This window comes from Heliangelus exortis, chromosome 1 (genome assembly GCF_036169615.1).
Source record: "Heliangelus exortis chromosome 1, bHelExo1.hap1, whole genome shotgun sequence".
NCBI lineage: Eukaryota > Metazoa > Chordata > Aves > Apodiformes > Trochilidae > Heliangelus > Heliangelus exortis.
The window spans coordinates 75,512,217-75,526,095 of record NC_092422.1 but is presented as its reverse complement, the minus strand read 5'-3'; the positions used below and the strand labels follow the sequence as shown (position 1 = coordinate 75,526,095).

General features: G+C 46.1%; 1 protein-coding gene across 3 annotated transcripts in view; it reads right to left on the bottom strand.

The window, feature by feature from the left end:
• The window catches only part of NHS (NHS actin remodeling regulator), a 258,752-nt gene extending 247,711 nt beyond the window's left edge, over positions 1–11,041 (bottom strand). For 2 of the 3 annotated variants that reach the window (XM_071748906.1, XM_071748915.1), the window contains exon 1: positions 10,310–11,040. In XM_071748906.1, the coding sequence (XP_071605007.1) occupies positions 10,310–10,703 (394 nt within the window). In that variant the 5' untranslated portion in view covers positions 10,704–11,040. Of the gene's footprint in view, positions 1–10,309 lie in introns of all 3 variants that reach the window. The other variant, XM_071748925.1, reaches the window with a different exon arrangement.
• Between the last annotated feature and the right edge of the window lie 2,838 nt (positions 11,042–13,879).

The following is a 13,879-nucleotide window of genomic DNA, read 5'->3' as shown; positions in this document are numbered from 1 at the left end:
CCAAAGTAAAGGAACTTAAACCAATGGTTTTAATATGCCACACACAATGAATGCATTTACAACATCTATTAAAAGCAGGTTATATTTGGGGGAGTGGGCTAATTAAATCTTAGCAGGTTATCGGAAGTTTATTAACTGAACAAGACAGCATCACATTAAAGATAATCAATGTAGAATAAACCACAGCCATAAAAATTAATACTGTTCATTCTGACAATGAAGAGGGTTTGCCGTTGTCATTGAGACAGAGGTAAAAGAATATCTGTATCCCCTGCAAATCCATCATGAAAAGAGAAGCAAAGGATAGGATGGCCCAAAAGCAAAGTCATTCATGGCATGAGTTCCCAGAAAAAAATTATTAAAATTGAAAAGAAATAATCAGTAATTCTAGAGGAGAGAGAGGAATACGAACAAGCAGTTTTGCAAGCAGTGGAACTAATGAAGCCTGGTTTTCTCCAGCTTTTATGTCATGCAGTGGACTGACTCACATTGAAGAAAATGTGAGCTCCAACTGGAGCACTTTTTTTTATTGGGTTGGAATATTTATATGGTATCCTTTCCCTGTGGATTTTCTAGTGTCTAATAAAGAACAAGCCCTTCCTTCAAATGCAGCAGGAATAGTCTGTTCTCTTCTTAACCTAGCAGACTCTTTTAGGACTTCTATACCGCAGCAGTGTAATTGAAATTGTAGCTCAATAACAGATATAAAATTTCTGAATGGCTGGTGTGAGACACACAGGCATGCCCACCTCCTTTCCTGCTACACACTCACAGTGTGTGCTGTTCCTTCAGACTCGTTTCCATAAGAAACCAGGCTAAAACTGATGTCAGAATAATACATCCTATGGGGAAAATTTAACTTTGGCATACTAACTCCATGGAAGACTTCAGGAAATTTGCTGCTGAGACCAAGGCTTCAGATTCCTGCAGCAATATTTGTTGCAGTGGTACAGAGTCAACCTGGGAGGGGAGATGGGATCTCTTCAGATGAGGTAGGAGCCTCCATGATGATGTTAACTACAAGAAGGCCAGGGGAGAGATTTTTAGCACAGCTCACAGCAGCAGAAGCTGTGTTGTGCAGCCAGAAGAGGTTTTGGATAAGCATGAAAAATCCATCCCACCAAAAAAAAAAAAACACTAGGAGGAAAAAAAAAGCTTGCATTCAAAAGCTGGGCTGTGCAGAGCTACGCAGATTCCAAGGTAAGAGCTGGGCATGTGAAAGTCAGTGGTCAGTCCATGATATATGCTTTTCTTTTTGAGGGATGAATTAGTACACACTTCTTGACTATCCTCCACTGAAACTGCTTTACCAAAGGCCATGCCTATGCCAACAACTGGCCCTTTTTTCTCTGCAGATAAATATTTGCATTCTACAGGGAGAAAAAAATGGAGGGTAGTACCCAGTCTGATTTGTCTTTTGAGTATTTACTCATAATTAACCTCTTGTTTAACCTAAAATTAAGTTGCCTCAAATTATATCTCACTAAATACAGGATACAGTGAAACACATATAGTATCTAAAAAAAAAAATATTTGCCTCTGAGCATCACTGTGAGTTACTGCTTCCTGTACTGAGCTTCATCATCCACAAGATCTGTTTTCTGCAGTCACAAGCACAGACACCTGAAGAGACCAGCACTTTGTAATACTTTTTTTGGGGGGGGCAGGTAAATCAAGCAAAATTGAGGCTGCACAAAGCCCAGTTTTGCCTTTAAAGCAATCCAAAGCCTGTGGACACAGAGGAATTTTTTCTGCAGCCACCGATACACACATCTTGAAGGAGAAGGATTAGCACCTTTACCCTCCAACTTGCTTTCTGTCCAGGCCAACTTAAAGGTCTTTTCAAACATCACCAAGCTAAGAAGAAAACTTTGAGAAGGAAGGGGGAAAAGATGCAGAGGCTGGAGCAAGCTATGCATACTTATAGCACAAACACACCGCCCTATGCTCAATCTCCTTAATCACATGCATGCGCTAGCAAGACGGCTCCCCCAAACTTTCTCAGGGACTTGGTTTGAGCAGCTGTAGTTCAAAGTCCAACTGCCTTGGCAGCTGAAAAGAGAGAGAAAACCACGGTGGCTTTGTAAGAATTACAGTGATCCTATTAAAAAAAAAAAAAAAATGTCATTCTCTGCTGGGACTTAACATGGCAGTGCCACGCAGCATGCATTGAATCCAGCAGCATTTCAAGCACACAGCTCCTGGTGTAATTAAACCACAGGCTTAATTAGGTTCCCATCACTATTGCTTTCTTCCTGCCTTCAGCCAAGAAGGTATAAGAAAAGATTGTCCAATACAGATACTGCAATTTAAAGTCTTAACTTAAGAACACAGTGGGTGTATATCTACCATAAAATCTATCCTAAAAACATGCCAGTTGTTAAACTAAGCAGTGCATTAGAAGCAGTTAGATATAATGAGAATGTAAATGGGAAGTATTCTAGGGAGATATTTCAGCTAAAAACAGCACACACTGTATGCTATCTTTTATTTTAATCATGCTCTAAGCCCTGCCTTTTTGAACTTTTTATAAATTCTGCTATCTCCCTTTGCAGTTACTTACATATTGGTATATAAATTCAAAGACGAGAAGCAATTAGGAATGAAGCGAAGACTCCCTCTCTTGACGCTAATACATCAAAGGAAGCAAAAAAACCTTCTCTCCACATACACACTGGGTAACACAAAGAGTTTCTGCTCTTCACAGCTCAAGTAGTTCCAATCGAGAGTCTGATGTCAGCCTCCGATTACATGGAGATGCCAAGTGATTGGAAAGAGCAGCTTTTGAAAATCCCAGCTCTCCGACTCACAAGACCACACAACCCTGCAACGATGCTTTCAAACTGCACAAGTATTATTCACATCAGCTGGTGATATGGCATTTCCCCCACCATTTTGGCCATCATAGCATTGCTTCCAAGACTTCCCTAAGGGTCTTTGCTTTATTTGGGTACAATATGTCTAGGCATGTGTGAAGGAAATGTGTCAGATTTGGGGCTTTTTTAAACAGTCAGAGCTCCCTGGAACTCCATCTCTCCTTCTACCCAGTTTGGAGAGAGGAAGGACTGGGTACTGCCTTTCAACAGCCTGGCTTAAGAATTCTGACTTTACCAGAACAGAGGAGGAGAGGTTGGGACTGGCTCATGCCAGGGAGCAGTAAGGGCTGCCTTCCCTTCTTTTCTCCCCAACTTTTGCATATGTCTGCCAGACCAGCCATAATCTGATCCTTGAAACTGAAGCCAAAGAACAGGTAAACATCTATAACAAATGTCAGCAAAACCTGATTCTGCTGGTCCAGAGCAGAAGCTGAGTGGCACCATTACACTGGCTATTTACATTTGCTTCCCACAAATTCTTCCCTCAGTCCACTGACATTTGAGAACTATGCAAGAGGTTTTTGGAAACATTCTAGCCCCTTCATCTTCCATAAAGGGAAACTACTATCTTTTATGTATGTGAATCAACAGGTGAATGTTATCAGAGTCTGCTTATTTCTTAGTCTCCAAATCTCTCCTGTATCAGTAGGGGAACCAGCCAAAAGCAGGACTGACTCTCTTGGTTTCACCGGAACATTCACGTTTCCATATGAACACATACAATAAATTACAAAGGCTTTTAAATAGAAGCAAGGAGTTTCAAAGGGGCTGTGGGAAGGTATTTCTATGAAACCATCAGATCCACATCAAGCCTAAGTCTCTTATGGGCCTGATTCTATTTTCTCTTTATGCATGCGTAAAGGAGACTTCACTGGACTTAAAGGAGTCAAGCCATTTCCACCAGAATTTTTAACAAACCTACTGAGGACCTTTGCTTGGCTCTTGAGTATCAGCCAGAAAGAAGTTCTACTAATGATTAAGATTACACAGCTATATAGCTGTAGTGAGTAAGGAATCCAACCTTGAGTATGTTTGTGTATCAGCCCTTTTGAATGGCAGACTCCTCATCTTGCAACAAAATACCCAACAGTTCAAACCTGTTACATCAGTTTAAGCGCTCGCTGTTGGATAAAAAGCATGGAACTAGAAAATGACAAAGGCCTTCTATTCTCTACTGATGCTAAAGCAAGTAAATGAGTTTTGGCAAAAATTCTGAAAATTTACATGTATATAGCAAGGAATGGTTTCAGAGGAAAATAATCACTGTCTGCTATTCATCTGTTACCACACTGTGCCAGATAAAGCCTAATCAGTCTACCTGAGCAATGGGCTTTCAGAATTTTTCCACTGAGAGTCTCACTGACCTCAGTGAGACAAAGGATTTTACACTCTGGCTTTACCTGCAAAAAGACCAGAGGCTGCTTTCAACAAACCAGCATCACTGAAGATGACAATTTCCAAGACATCACACCCCTGCCAAAAACACATAACAAATTCCATCCTGTTACCTTCAATCATGGGACAGAAAAAAATCTCTCAAGCCCAGCTTCTGAATGGTCATGTTCTTGTGTAAAAAAAGTCTTTTATCACTATTCTGTAAACAGAGATAAGGAAATCTTTCTCCTAAATGACTGTACATTAGCTAATTGTGCTCTAGCTAATGCTGTGGTAAGGTGAGGACTGGATCTTACCTGAATAGGTTTTTCAGCCTCTGTTGTTCTGACAGCAGTACATGTAAGAAGCAAAGCAAATGTTTTGGCCTCCCGCTTCTTTCAACTCTGCTAACTTGCCATCGATCCTCTGCATTTAGAAGGCAAGCATTGAGGAAATTTTCCAACATTCTCACACCCACAACTTGGGTTGTTTGCATTCAAGGGCAAATTACTGTCAAGTGCACCAGAGATGCAAGTTCTCTAACACAAACTAGTACTCATCAAGCAGGAAGACCCAAAACCCCCCACATTTGGCAAGTAAAGGCAAAAGTCTTTCATTTCCAAAAAGGACAAGTGGAGAGGATGTGTCATGCCCCTTAGGCAGGAGCAGGGTGTAAAGCTGAAGGTGATGGATTCCTATATTCAGTTTATAACTCAGCTTTTCTTTGGAAGTTTTATTCTGCACCTAATAAGGATTCATCAATTAATTTGATTTCAATGTACAAAGAGAGCTCTACATACAAAAATGTGCTGTGCTTCATGTCCCCAGGCTACATTAGTGTGTAAACTCAAAGGTGTAACTAGCCTTAAACTCACATATGCATATGCATTTAAAGCATTATAATACAGAGTTAAGGGAAGCTAGAAATCTGATTTGTCTCCAAGATATTTTTGTGTAAACATATCCAACCCATGGAGGTCTACAGTTGTGTCTCAGCACAACAGAAGATTAATAGAATGAAAATTATACTTTAAATTCTCTAGGATTTTGTGAATCTGGGATAAAGTGCAACACTGGGATAAAGTGCAACACTTATCTACCCAACTTGCACTTGCTGTTTTTTTCTTTTAAGATGGTACCTACTTTTAAGGTCTTGTGCAACTGCCTGAAGATCTGTGCCAGGATGCTCACCAACAGGTAGGCCTGGGATTGCCTTATGATGCAACCATATCCTGAGATGGCAGCATTAATTTTCTAGTTTCTATTTCAGCAGCAATTGGGGTTTCAGCCTATTAAGTCAAGGATGAGGAGAGGCATTATCTAATGAGTTTTGGGTCCAACATATGCTTTGTAGAAATGGTAGGATTGTGGCAGAAGGCACATAAAAACCTTACAATTGATTAAACATTTCTCTACAGTGCTCAAAACCCAAACAGAAGAGAAATATATCAGTGTGTAAAAACAAAACAAAAAAATACCAAAAAAACCCACAACAAAAATAAAGCAAACAAAAAAACCCTAACCAAAAAAACTTCACCAAGTAAAATCAAAACAAAACCTTCTAAAATGCACATTGAAAGAGACTAAAAGCAAAAGTGAAACTAGCCAAGCTGTTCTCAGTAACGGTCTTCAATGAAGTGGAATAAATTAATTCAGAGCCTGAAATGATAAAGAACCTCTTTGCAGCTGTCTTTTTTCCTGACACTTCAGGAAAAAGAAGAGAAACCTATAGGGAAGCTGGCTGCAGAAATCCAGGGGCCTCTGAAGAGCAGGGTGACACAGGAGATCCCCACACTTTGAAGTGGTTGCATGACAAACTGCAAGCACATAGGGAAATCAGGGATGGGTAAGTGGAGAAGTGAAGATACAGCAGGCAACCCCTGGAAACAATACAGCTTTTAGAAAGATTGGCTACTGGTAACATATTGATGCTTTCAGGAAAAAAAAAAAAGCCTGGAATGTGTGGAATGCTCTGAGATGCCAGGGTGCAAAGAAAAGAGAATCTCCTTAACTAGGCCTTTCAAAATCTGCTGCCTGCTCATTGCTGATTATTCAGAAAGCAAGATGGCTTACATCATCAGTTTCTGAAAAGTACAATATTCCACTTAGACTGCCAGATCTGTAGTCCCCTGGACTGAGAAATCATCTTTCCAAGTAACAATGAAGGCACTGAGTCCCAAGTCATAAATCCAGCACTTCTACATTCTGTATTACCGAGATAATCAAGCATCTAATAATAAAACTGGGCAGTATCCCACTGCTCAGTTCTCTTGCTATTAATAAGAAAACTCTAAGCAACAGCCAGACTGACAACAATCGTGTTATTCCCACATGGTTCTCCTTTAGAAGCAGACCCTGGAGCTGATCATGATGAAAAGCAGTAAAGTATTTGGAGTTGCAGAAGGGCAAAGTAGTTAGTTCAGGAGCTGAGCAGGAAAACATTTCTCAGCCTTGTTTCTCTTCCAGTGAGAGGGTGGGAAAAGATTCGTATTTGCAAGATGCTGGCTGGCCAGAGGCTTATAAGAGAGATGAAAAGGCAAGCAGCATCTGGGAAGGCAGAGGCGAGAAACCTTGACATTTTGAAGATGACCTGCTTTCAACTGCCCAGAATCAGTCCTTTATTGCACCTAACAAGATTTTTCCAATCCCTCTGAACAGTGGCAAAAAAAAAAAAAAAGTAAATACATTTACCACTAGCTCAGCAGAGGAATTTAAGTTCTTTTCTTAAAGCAAAGCATATCAAGTCTTGAAAATGTTCACCACTTCAGTAGCAACCGAGCTGAGAATGTTCTGGCCTCATGAAAATGACAGCAGTAGTGATAAGCACTACTGGAAAAATGCTTTTTTAATTAATTTCAATTTTATGTTAATATTTCCTTAACAGAACACAGGAGTTTTATCTGAATGAAACAATACATAATTTTTAATACGAGATATAACAGTATTACGCAAAACTGTACAATATGCTATCTTCAAGAAGGCTCCTCTCCTTCTGCCTTTCCCCTGAGTATCATCTCAGAGACCACCAAAGAAAGGCATTCTGGGCAAGGAATTGGGTGAAGGAACCCTGTCTAACCACTGGCTCCAGTAGCTCCCAGGATGGCATCAGCCCATTGTTTACTTTTCTTCACCCAGGCTGTGCTTTCACAAGCAAATCTCAGAATCCAGCTGGCTTATGAGGCATGGAGAAAAAAACCTTTCCAGTGTCACAGCTAAGTATCTAGGGCACGTCTGATAGCATTATTCTCAAATCATTGTGCTGCACTTGGTGTGAGAACATCAAGAATGTCTCACTGTGGTAGGATAGGATAGCCCAGTGGTTTTAAACTGAGGACTTAAAAAAAAATAAAAATGTGTGGTTGGGCTGGGTTGCACTGTTGTGGTGCTAACATACCAGTACAGGGCATCTCAGTCAATGTGCCAAGCAGCCCAGCACCTCCAGGCTCCTGGTACGTGACAAGTTTGAGGCCACCATTAGAGTTGGGTGCAGTGGCTGAGAGCCTGTCACCAATTCATTCCTTGTGGTGCAAGTTAAAAGCTCCAGCCTATTGTGACTTATTCTTTGATGTGTCATTTGGGCTTGACAGACAAATGCCAGCCCAGTGACCACCCCATCTGAAAAATCTTAGGTTTGCTGCTGGTGGTAGAAGTCAGCATGCCTTAATGTGACATTGGTAAGGTGCTGGGCAGACCTGTGACCACCTGTGATTGCTCTGTTGGTTTCAAAACACTAAGTGGGTGCAGTGACTCAAGTAAAATACTGTCAGGAGCCAACTGTGTAGGCACTTCATGCTCAAAACAAACATTAGCATAGTAATGCTGAAAGTACTAATGAAGAAGGAGGTGTCAGCCCAGAAAGGAGAAAGCATGCTAGCATTATACACTACAGTGAGGATGAAGAGTTTCCTGGTAGGCAGTCTTATCTGCCCCTTGGGAATACTTGGAGTCCAAAGGGAAGCATTGTTGTGGATGTGTATGGTTTTGGGGGATGTGAGGAGAAGACAAGCAGAATGGTACTGTTCAGCTGAGATGTCCAGGTGTAGCACTATATAAATACAGCTGCGCTGGTCTAGCACTGGAAAGGGAATAAAAGCAGCCAGAGGATGCAAAGAAGTTGACTGCTTATGCACGTTGGGTCAGTGTGGAGACTTTCACCTTTAAAGCACAGGTAGCACAGAGCTGCAGGGAGAGAAGCAATGAGGACTGGGGGATGTGCCTGCAAGCAGCTGTATAGCTGGAGGCAAGAGGAACACCTTCTGGAGGAGGAGTGGTGGCAAAGCCCAGCACTGTGAAGGAGCCCTTAGCTGATCAGACCGAGGGACATCTGCAGCTCTATCAGCAGCACTGCACTGTAAATCGTACGGTATACGGGGGGAGGGAGGGAGGAGCATCAGGTATATGCAGGGAAGACCGTGACCAAAAGCCTCTCCTCTTCTGAAGGGAGGATTTAAAAGGAAACAGAAGAATACCAAAGAAGCGGATTCCACATTTATCATCCCAGGGGTAAAGCCAGACTCTCTAATTAAGCACATGACATAACTGTGCTGTAACACCAAGGTTTTGCACTGCGATTTGAAAACAAGCTGCACTTGCAAAACCCAGAAAGAAAAAAGCCGTAAGGATTAGAAAGGCTAAGCTCTGCTCTCACTTACATTGGTATATACCCACAGTTACTCAGCTTAAAAGACTTACAGATGAGAATGTGATAGAAGGAGTTTCATTTCCTCAGACAGTTCCCTCACTACACCGGCCAAGCCTCCCTCTCACCGCGGTTTCCAATCACAGCCCAGCACTCTGCTCTGATTACGCACTCCCGAAAACCTGAAACCACAGATAGCCTCCCTCAGTCTGATCTACAGTTGATGTATATTAATGTAGCACCAGCAAAGTCACTCTACAGCTGCTGAGGATCTACTTTAAATACCACTGAATACTTAAGGCTTGAATCTGTTGATCAGTACAGCTTCACTGATCCTGGAAGAGTTACTTATATTTCCAAACAGCTCCAAAGGGAAGAAAACCCAAAGCACCATTTTTTAAATAACACCTTAAATGCACCTAGAAGAGGGCATGCTCGCATTTACCCCAGCGTAAATTCACTTAACTGTGCTCACTGGAGATACCTGTTATTTAGAGGGGAACATCAGAAGGCAAAAACTAAGTCAAATTCCCCTTTGAAGCTACTTCTTTTCCTAACCCAAATATTAAGAGGAGGGGATCAACACGAAACTCTGCTATTCCAGACTTCCAACCCACAGCCCTACCTATCAAAAAAAATACATATTCAGAAGTGCTCGGGAAGCGTATGTGCCAGTGAGAGTACAAAATCATTACGCCGTTGCGAACACGAGCCTTATTCAGCAGAAATCGGCAGCTGTTGGGACTACAGAGCCTGTCACCACTTTCATAGTCTGGGTGGAGAAGAAGGATTCGAGCCCTCACTTCTCATAACACAAGTCGCATATTGCCTTGATCTCCTGCTTTCCTCTCCCCCTGCCTCCCCTCCTCCCCGGCTCGCCAGGGCAGCACTTTAAACAGAAATCTGTCATTAACCAAACTTCTTTATTTTATGTCCATGAGAGTTAGCTAACGACGAAGCAGCTTTATTAATTCTACTTAAGAGCTTAAAATTTCGATCGGGAAGTCAGAGACACTTCTAAGGGGAAGACAAATCTGTCGGCGAAGGGGGGGCAGGCGAGCATAGGGAGAAAACCTAAAGATGCCTGGGGACGAGGGATCATCTCCGTGCCCGCCGCCCCCCCAGGGCCCCGCAGACAGACCTCAGCCGCCTCCCCGGCCAAACCCTTGGCTGCAGAAGATGCGTCCCGAGAGCCCTGCCAGGCAGTTCCTTACGTAAGGCACAATGCACTGACATCATCCCTCCCGCCGGTATCTCCGCGGAGCCCAGCGGTACCCACCGACCCAGCCCGACCCGCGCCCGCCCAGCACGGCCGCTTCCCACCGGCTCCGGCCCCAAACTTTGCAAGGCAGGTTACCGGAGGGGTGGCTTCCCAGGCGGGAGCCCCAGGCTGCGGTGCGCCCCATCCCGCGGTACTTACGCACTGCCTCCTGTTTGGGGTCGAGGCCGCGGACGGCGCTCTGGAGGCCGGCGATGCGGCCGTGCAGCGCCCGGACGCGGCGATGGGTGCCCTGGATGTCAGCCTCGACCTCCTGAAAGAGGGTGCAGGCGTGCCGGGCCACGTCGGAGAGCTGCCGGAGGATCCGCGACAGGGCCACGTTGCTGACCGAGCACAGGTCCAGGACCATCAGCACCGCCGCCGCCTCCCTCTCCCCGCCACCGGCTGCCTCCGCGCCTTCGCCCGCCGTCCCCGGCTCCTCCGGCGGCGGGTCCCGCGGCGGCGGCTCGGCGCCCCAGCTCTCTTCCAGCACGGAGGCGGCAAGCTGCCGCCGGCACAGCCGCTGCGGCTCCACGGTCCGCTTGGCGAAGGGCATGGCCGAGCCCTCGGCTGGGCTCTCCCGGGCTCCCGCGGGCACTGGCGGGGATCGCTGCCCTCCTCCTCCTCCTCCTCGCTGCCGCCGCTTCTTGCCCCGCCGCCGTCACTCGCGGGCGGCCGCCGGCGGGCGGCTCATCGCCTCGCTCCCTTCCTGCGCGGGGCTCCCGGGCTGCGGAGCGGCCGCCGGGCCGCCGAGCATCCGCCGCTTGCTGCTGCGCTGCCGCCGCGGGGAGCCGGGGCGCATCCGCGCCGCCTCGCTCGCTCTCTCGCTCTCGCACGCCGTCCCGACCCGGCGGCGGGTGTGAAGGGGCGGCCCGAAAACCCGGAGAGAGGAATCCCGCGGCCGCCAGGAGGAGCGAGACGCCAAACCTCCCGCCCGGGAGACCGGCGGGGCAGGGGCGGGGACCGGGGCGGTACCGTGAGGACGCCGCCGCGGGGAGGCGCTGCAAGGCCCTTCGAACCGGGCCGGGTCGGACCGGGCCGAGCCGGTGCCCCGTCGCGTTGCCCCAAGGGGATCGGCGGTGCCGGCGTGCGGGCTACGGCGAGGTCGTGGGGAGCCTTGTCCAAGAGCGGCCGCTGCGCCGGGCAGACCGAGGTCCTGCCAGAGTGACTCTTCTTTTGAGCCACCCTCCCCCCCGCCGCAGCCCATCTCCCCTTCGGTGGGATCACTGTTCAATGCGAAGAAGGAAAAGAGTGACAAAAAGGGACCGTATTTAGCAAGACCTGACCGCTGCAGGAGGCTGGTGCCTGCCCGGTGGTGACACTTCTCGGGGGCTCCGCATTGGATACGGTACCCTCTAAAATCAGGTGGGTGCACTTGAGCACCTGACTTCTTAGGAGGTATTGGGAAAATTATAGTTCCGGTCTGATAAGGAGAGCTGTGCCTGATGCAAGACAGCTGAGCTTGCTTACATACATTCCTGAAAATTCAACGTGCCTAATGAGCAGGCATTTACATCTGAATGTAAAGTGTAAATTATTAGTGGTAAATATGAAGCACAGATACCACAGAAAAATCTAGCGTCAAAGGAGAGCCAAGTGGTCTCAAATGCAGGCATCCCACAGCTGGGAAAAGTTAGCTTGAGTTTGCCCACTTGATCTTAACTTGTCATCCTTGCACACGTGTGTTTTGACAGTCTGTCATTACACAGCTACATACAGGCAGCTTTAAATTACCTCTGGTCAAGTAGTCTGACTTGAAGATATCTGCACTGTAGAGAGAGTTGCCACCGGCCCAGTGGTACCCACACCCTGGGCTCAGTGGGCATAGAGACTTGATCTGGGTCTAACATCCCAGAGTATGAGCTGACAAACTTTGCTGGCCCACCTGTTGGCTTTTGGCACAGACAGCTCCTGTGCCTTCACACTGTGCCTCTGAGAAGGGTAACACTTTACTACGTTAGCAGCAGCCTTTAGCTCAAGTTTCTAACTAATGCTTGAAATGGGCAGCCCCAGCCTTGTGCTTGGAGGGGGAGGAGGTTGCAGAGGCTGCCCCTGCCCGCCATCTCCCCGTGTCATGGGTAGTCATGGTATGTTATTTATAAGACACTGGAAGGTATTTTAATATTTCACTTGAGATTCATAATGGGGTGAGGGGGAGTGGTTAAGTTTTATTGCTCCAGACAGCAGCAGCCATCCAAACGGATGTGGCATCACAAGGACTACAAAAGTTGAACCTGTGTGAAGCAGTGTTTCAGGACTCACTGGGCAGAGGCAGGAGCTCCCTGTGATGAAGGCAGCTTAGGCACTCAACTTACCTTTCCCTCAGGCACCCACCCAATGAGCCACTGGATTGGGCCATTCATAACAGGCATAAGCTTCAAGAGGCAGAATTCAGATTCCACAGCCTCCTGTTTGTGTGTAATGTCTGATCAGCTGACAGGAGATGAACAGCTCTCTTTCTTCCCTGGAAAACACCTTGATTCCTGCAGCATATCCCTACTTATCCTCAGGGAAGCTACCAGAAGCCAGCACTCACTCTACCTTTACCCAGTCTGTTATTACTACTCCACATTACTCTTCACTCTGTGGCCTCTCTCTTTGTCCCAGACTTGGAAAGATACAGCTCATCTTAGGAACACTAATAGTCCCATGCCAGTAGTGTGGCTTCTATATGCAGCAGCGTGGGGGACACAGTGCCATAGCCACACACAAACAAACCTGTTTAAAAGGCGCAGGTCCTGCCACATCTGCACATCATGGGAAGCAAATCTTCATTTTGGAGGTCCTGTTGCAGTTCCTCCTTCCTTCTGTAAGAGTCGGTGTTGCTATTTTTCGTAGTTTTTCATGGCAAAGAGAACAGACTCCATACACAGCTTGGCTCTGGTGCACCAGCACTTTCTACCAGGCAAGTAGTGACACCTTAGTTTCCTTAGGTCAGAATACACCTCCTACCATTGCAGGTGCTGGGGGTTAGGTAGTGCCTTGCCCCAGTTACACACCTACTATATATTTTCAGTCAGTAATATTGGATGGCACAAATTCAAATTCAGCAGCTTCTCAGATGTCCCAGGGATTGTTCTTGGTGTGTCTGTTCAATAGCAGACAAGTAAGTAGGGAGCAGTCCCCAGTGTTAGCCATAATCTCACAGGATGGGTGAGAGGAAAAAGTATCTTCCATGTGGGATTTTGAACACTTAATATTGGGCCTCAGCTCAGAAGTCCTCCTCAGAGGGGCCTGTCCTTCTCCACAGACTCTAGGGGCAGCCCAGGGAGGATAGCTTCCTGGGACTGAAGTTAAACCTCAGGACTAGTGCCCCAGGTATCAATTTGTGAACATAACAGCCTGGACCAATCTTCTGCATCACTAGATTTCAAGAAGCACTTAAAGACCTCAGAGATTGAGACATGTCATCAAGAATACTAGTCATGAGCACAGATAAGTATGTGAAACAGTTCCATATGTATTTATTTACTACAGCTTTCTGTTGGACTGTTCTGCTTCCTCACATGTGCAGGAGCTGTATTCCCTGTGTTGGCTGCATTAAATTTAGGTTGGGATGCTGCTGTGGATGGTGTTGGCTTTCACCAATGGCAATGAAAGACTGCACGATGGTTTGCTTCAGAGACGTGCAATATGGGGATGGAAAAGTGAGCAAATAAAGGTAAAAGAAAGGTCCTGCTTGACCTCTCACTGGTGCTGCTGGTGGTAGGCAGTCCCCTGATCATAACCCTC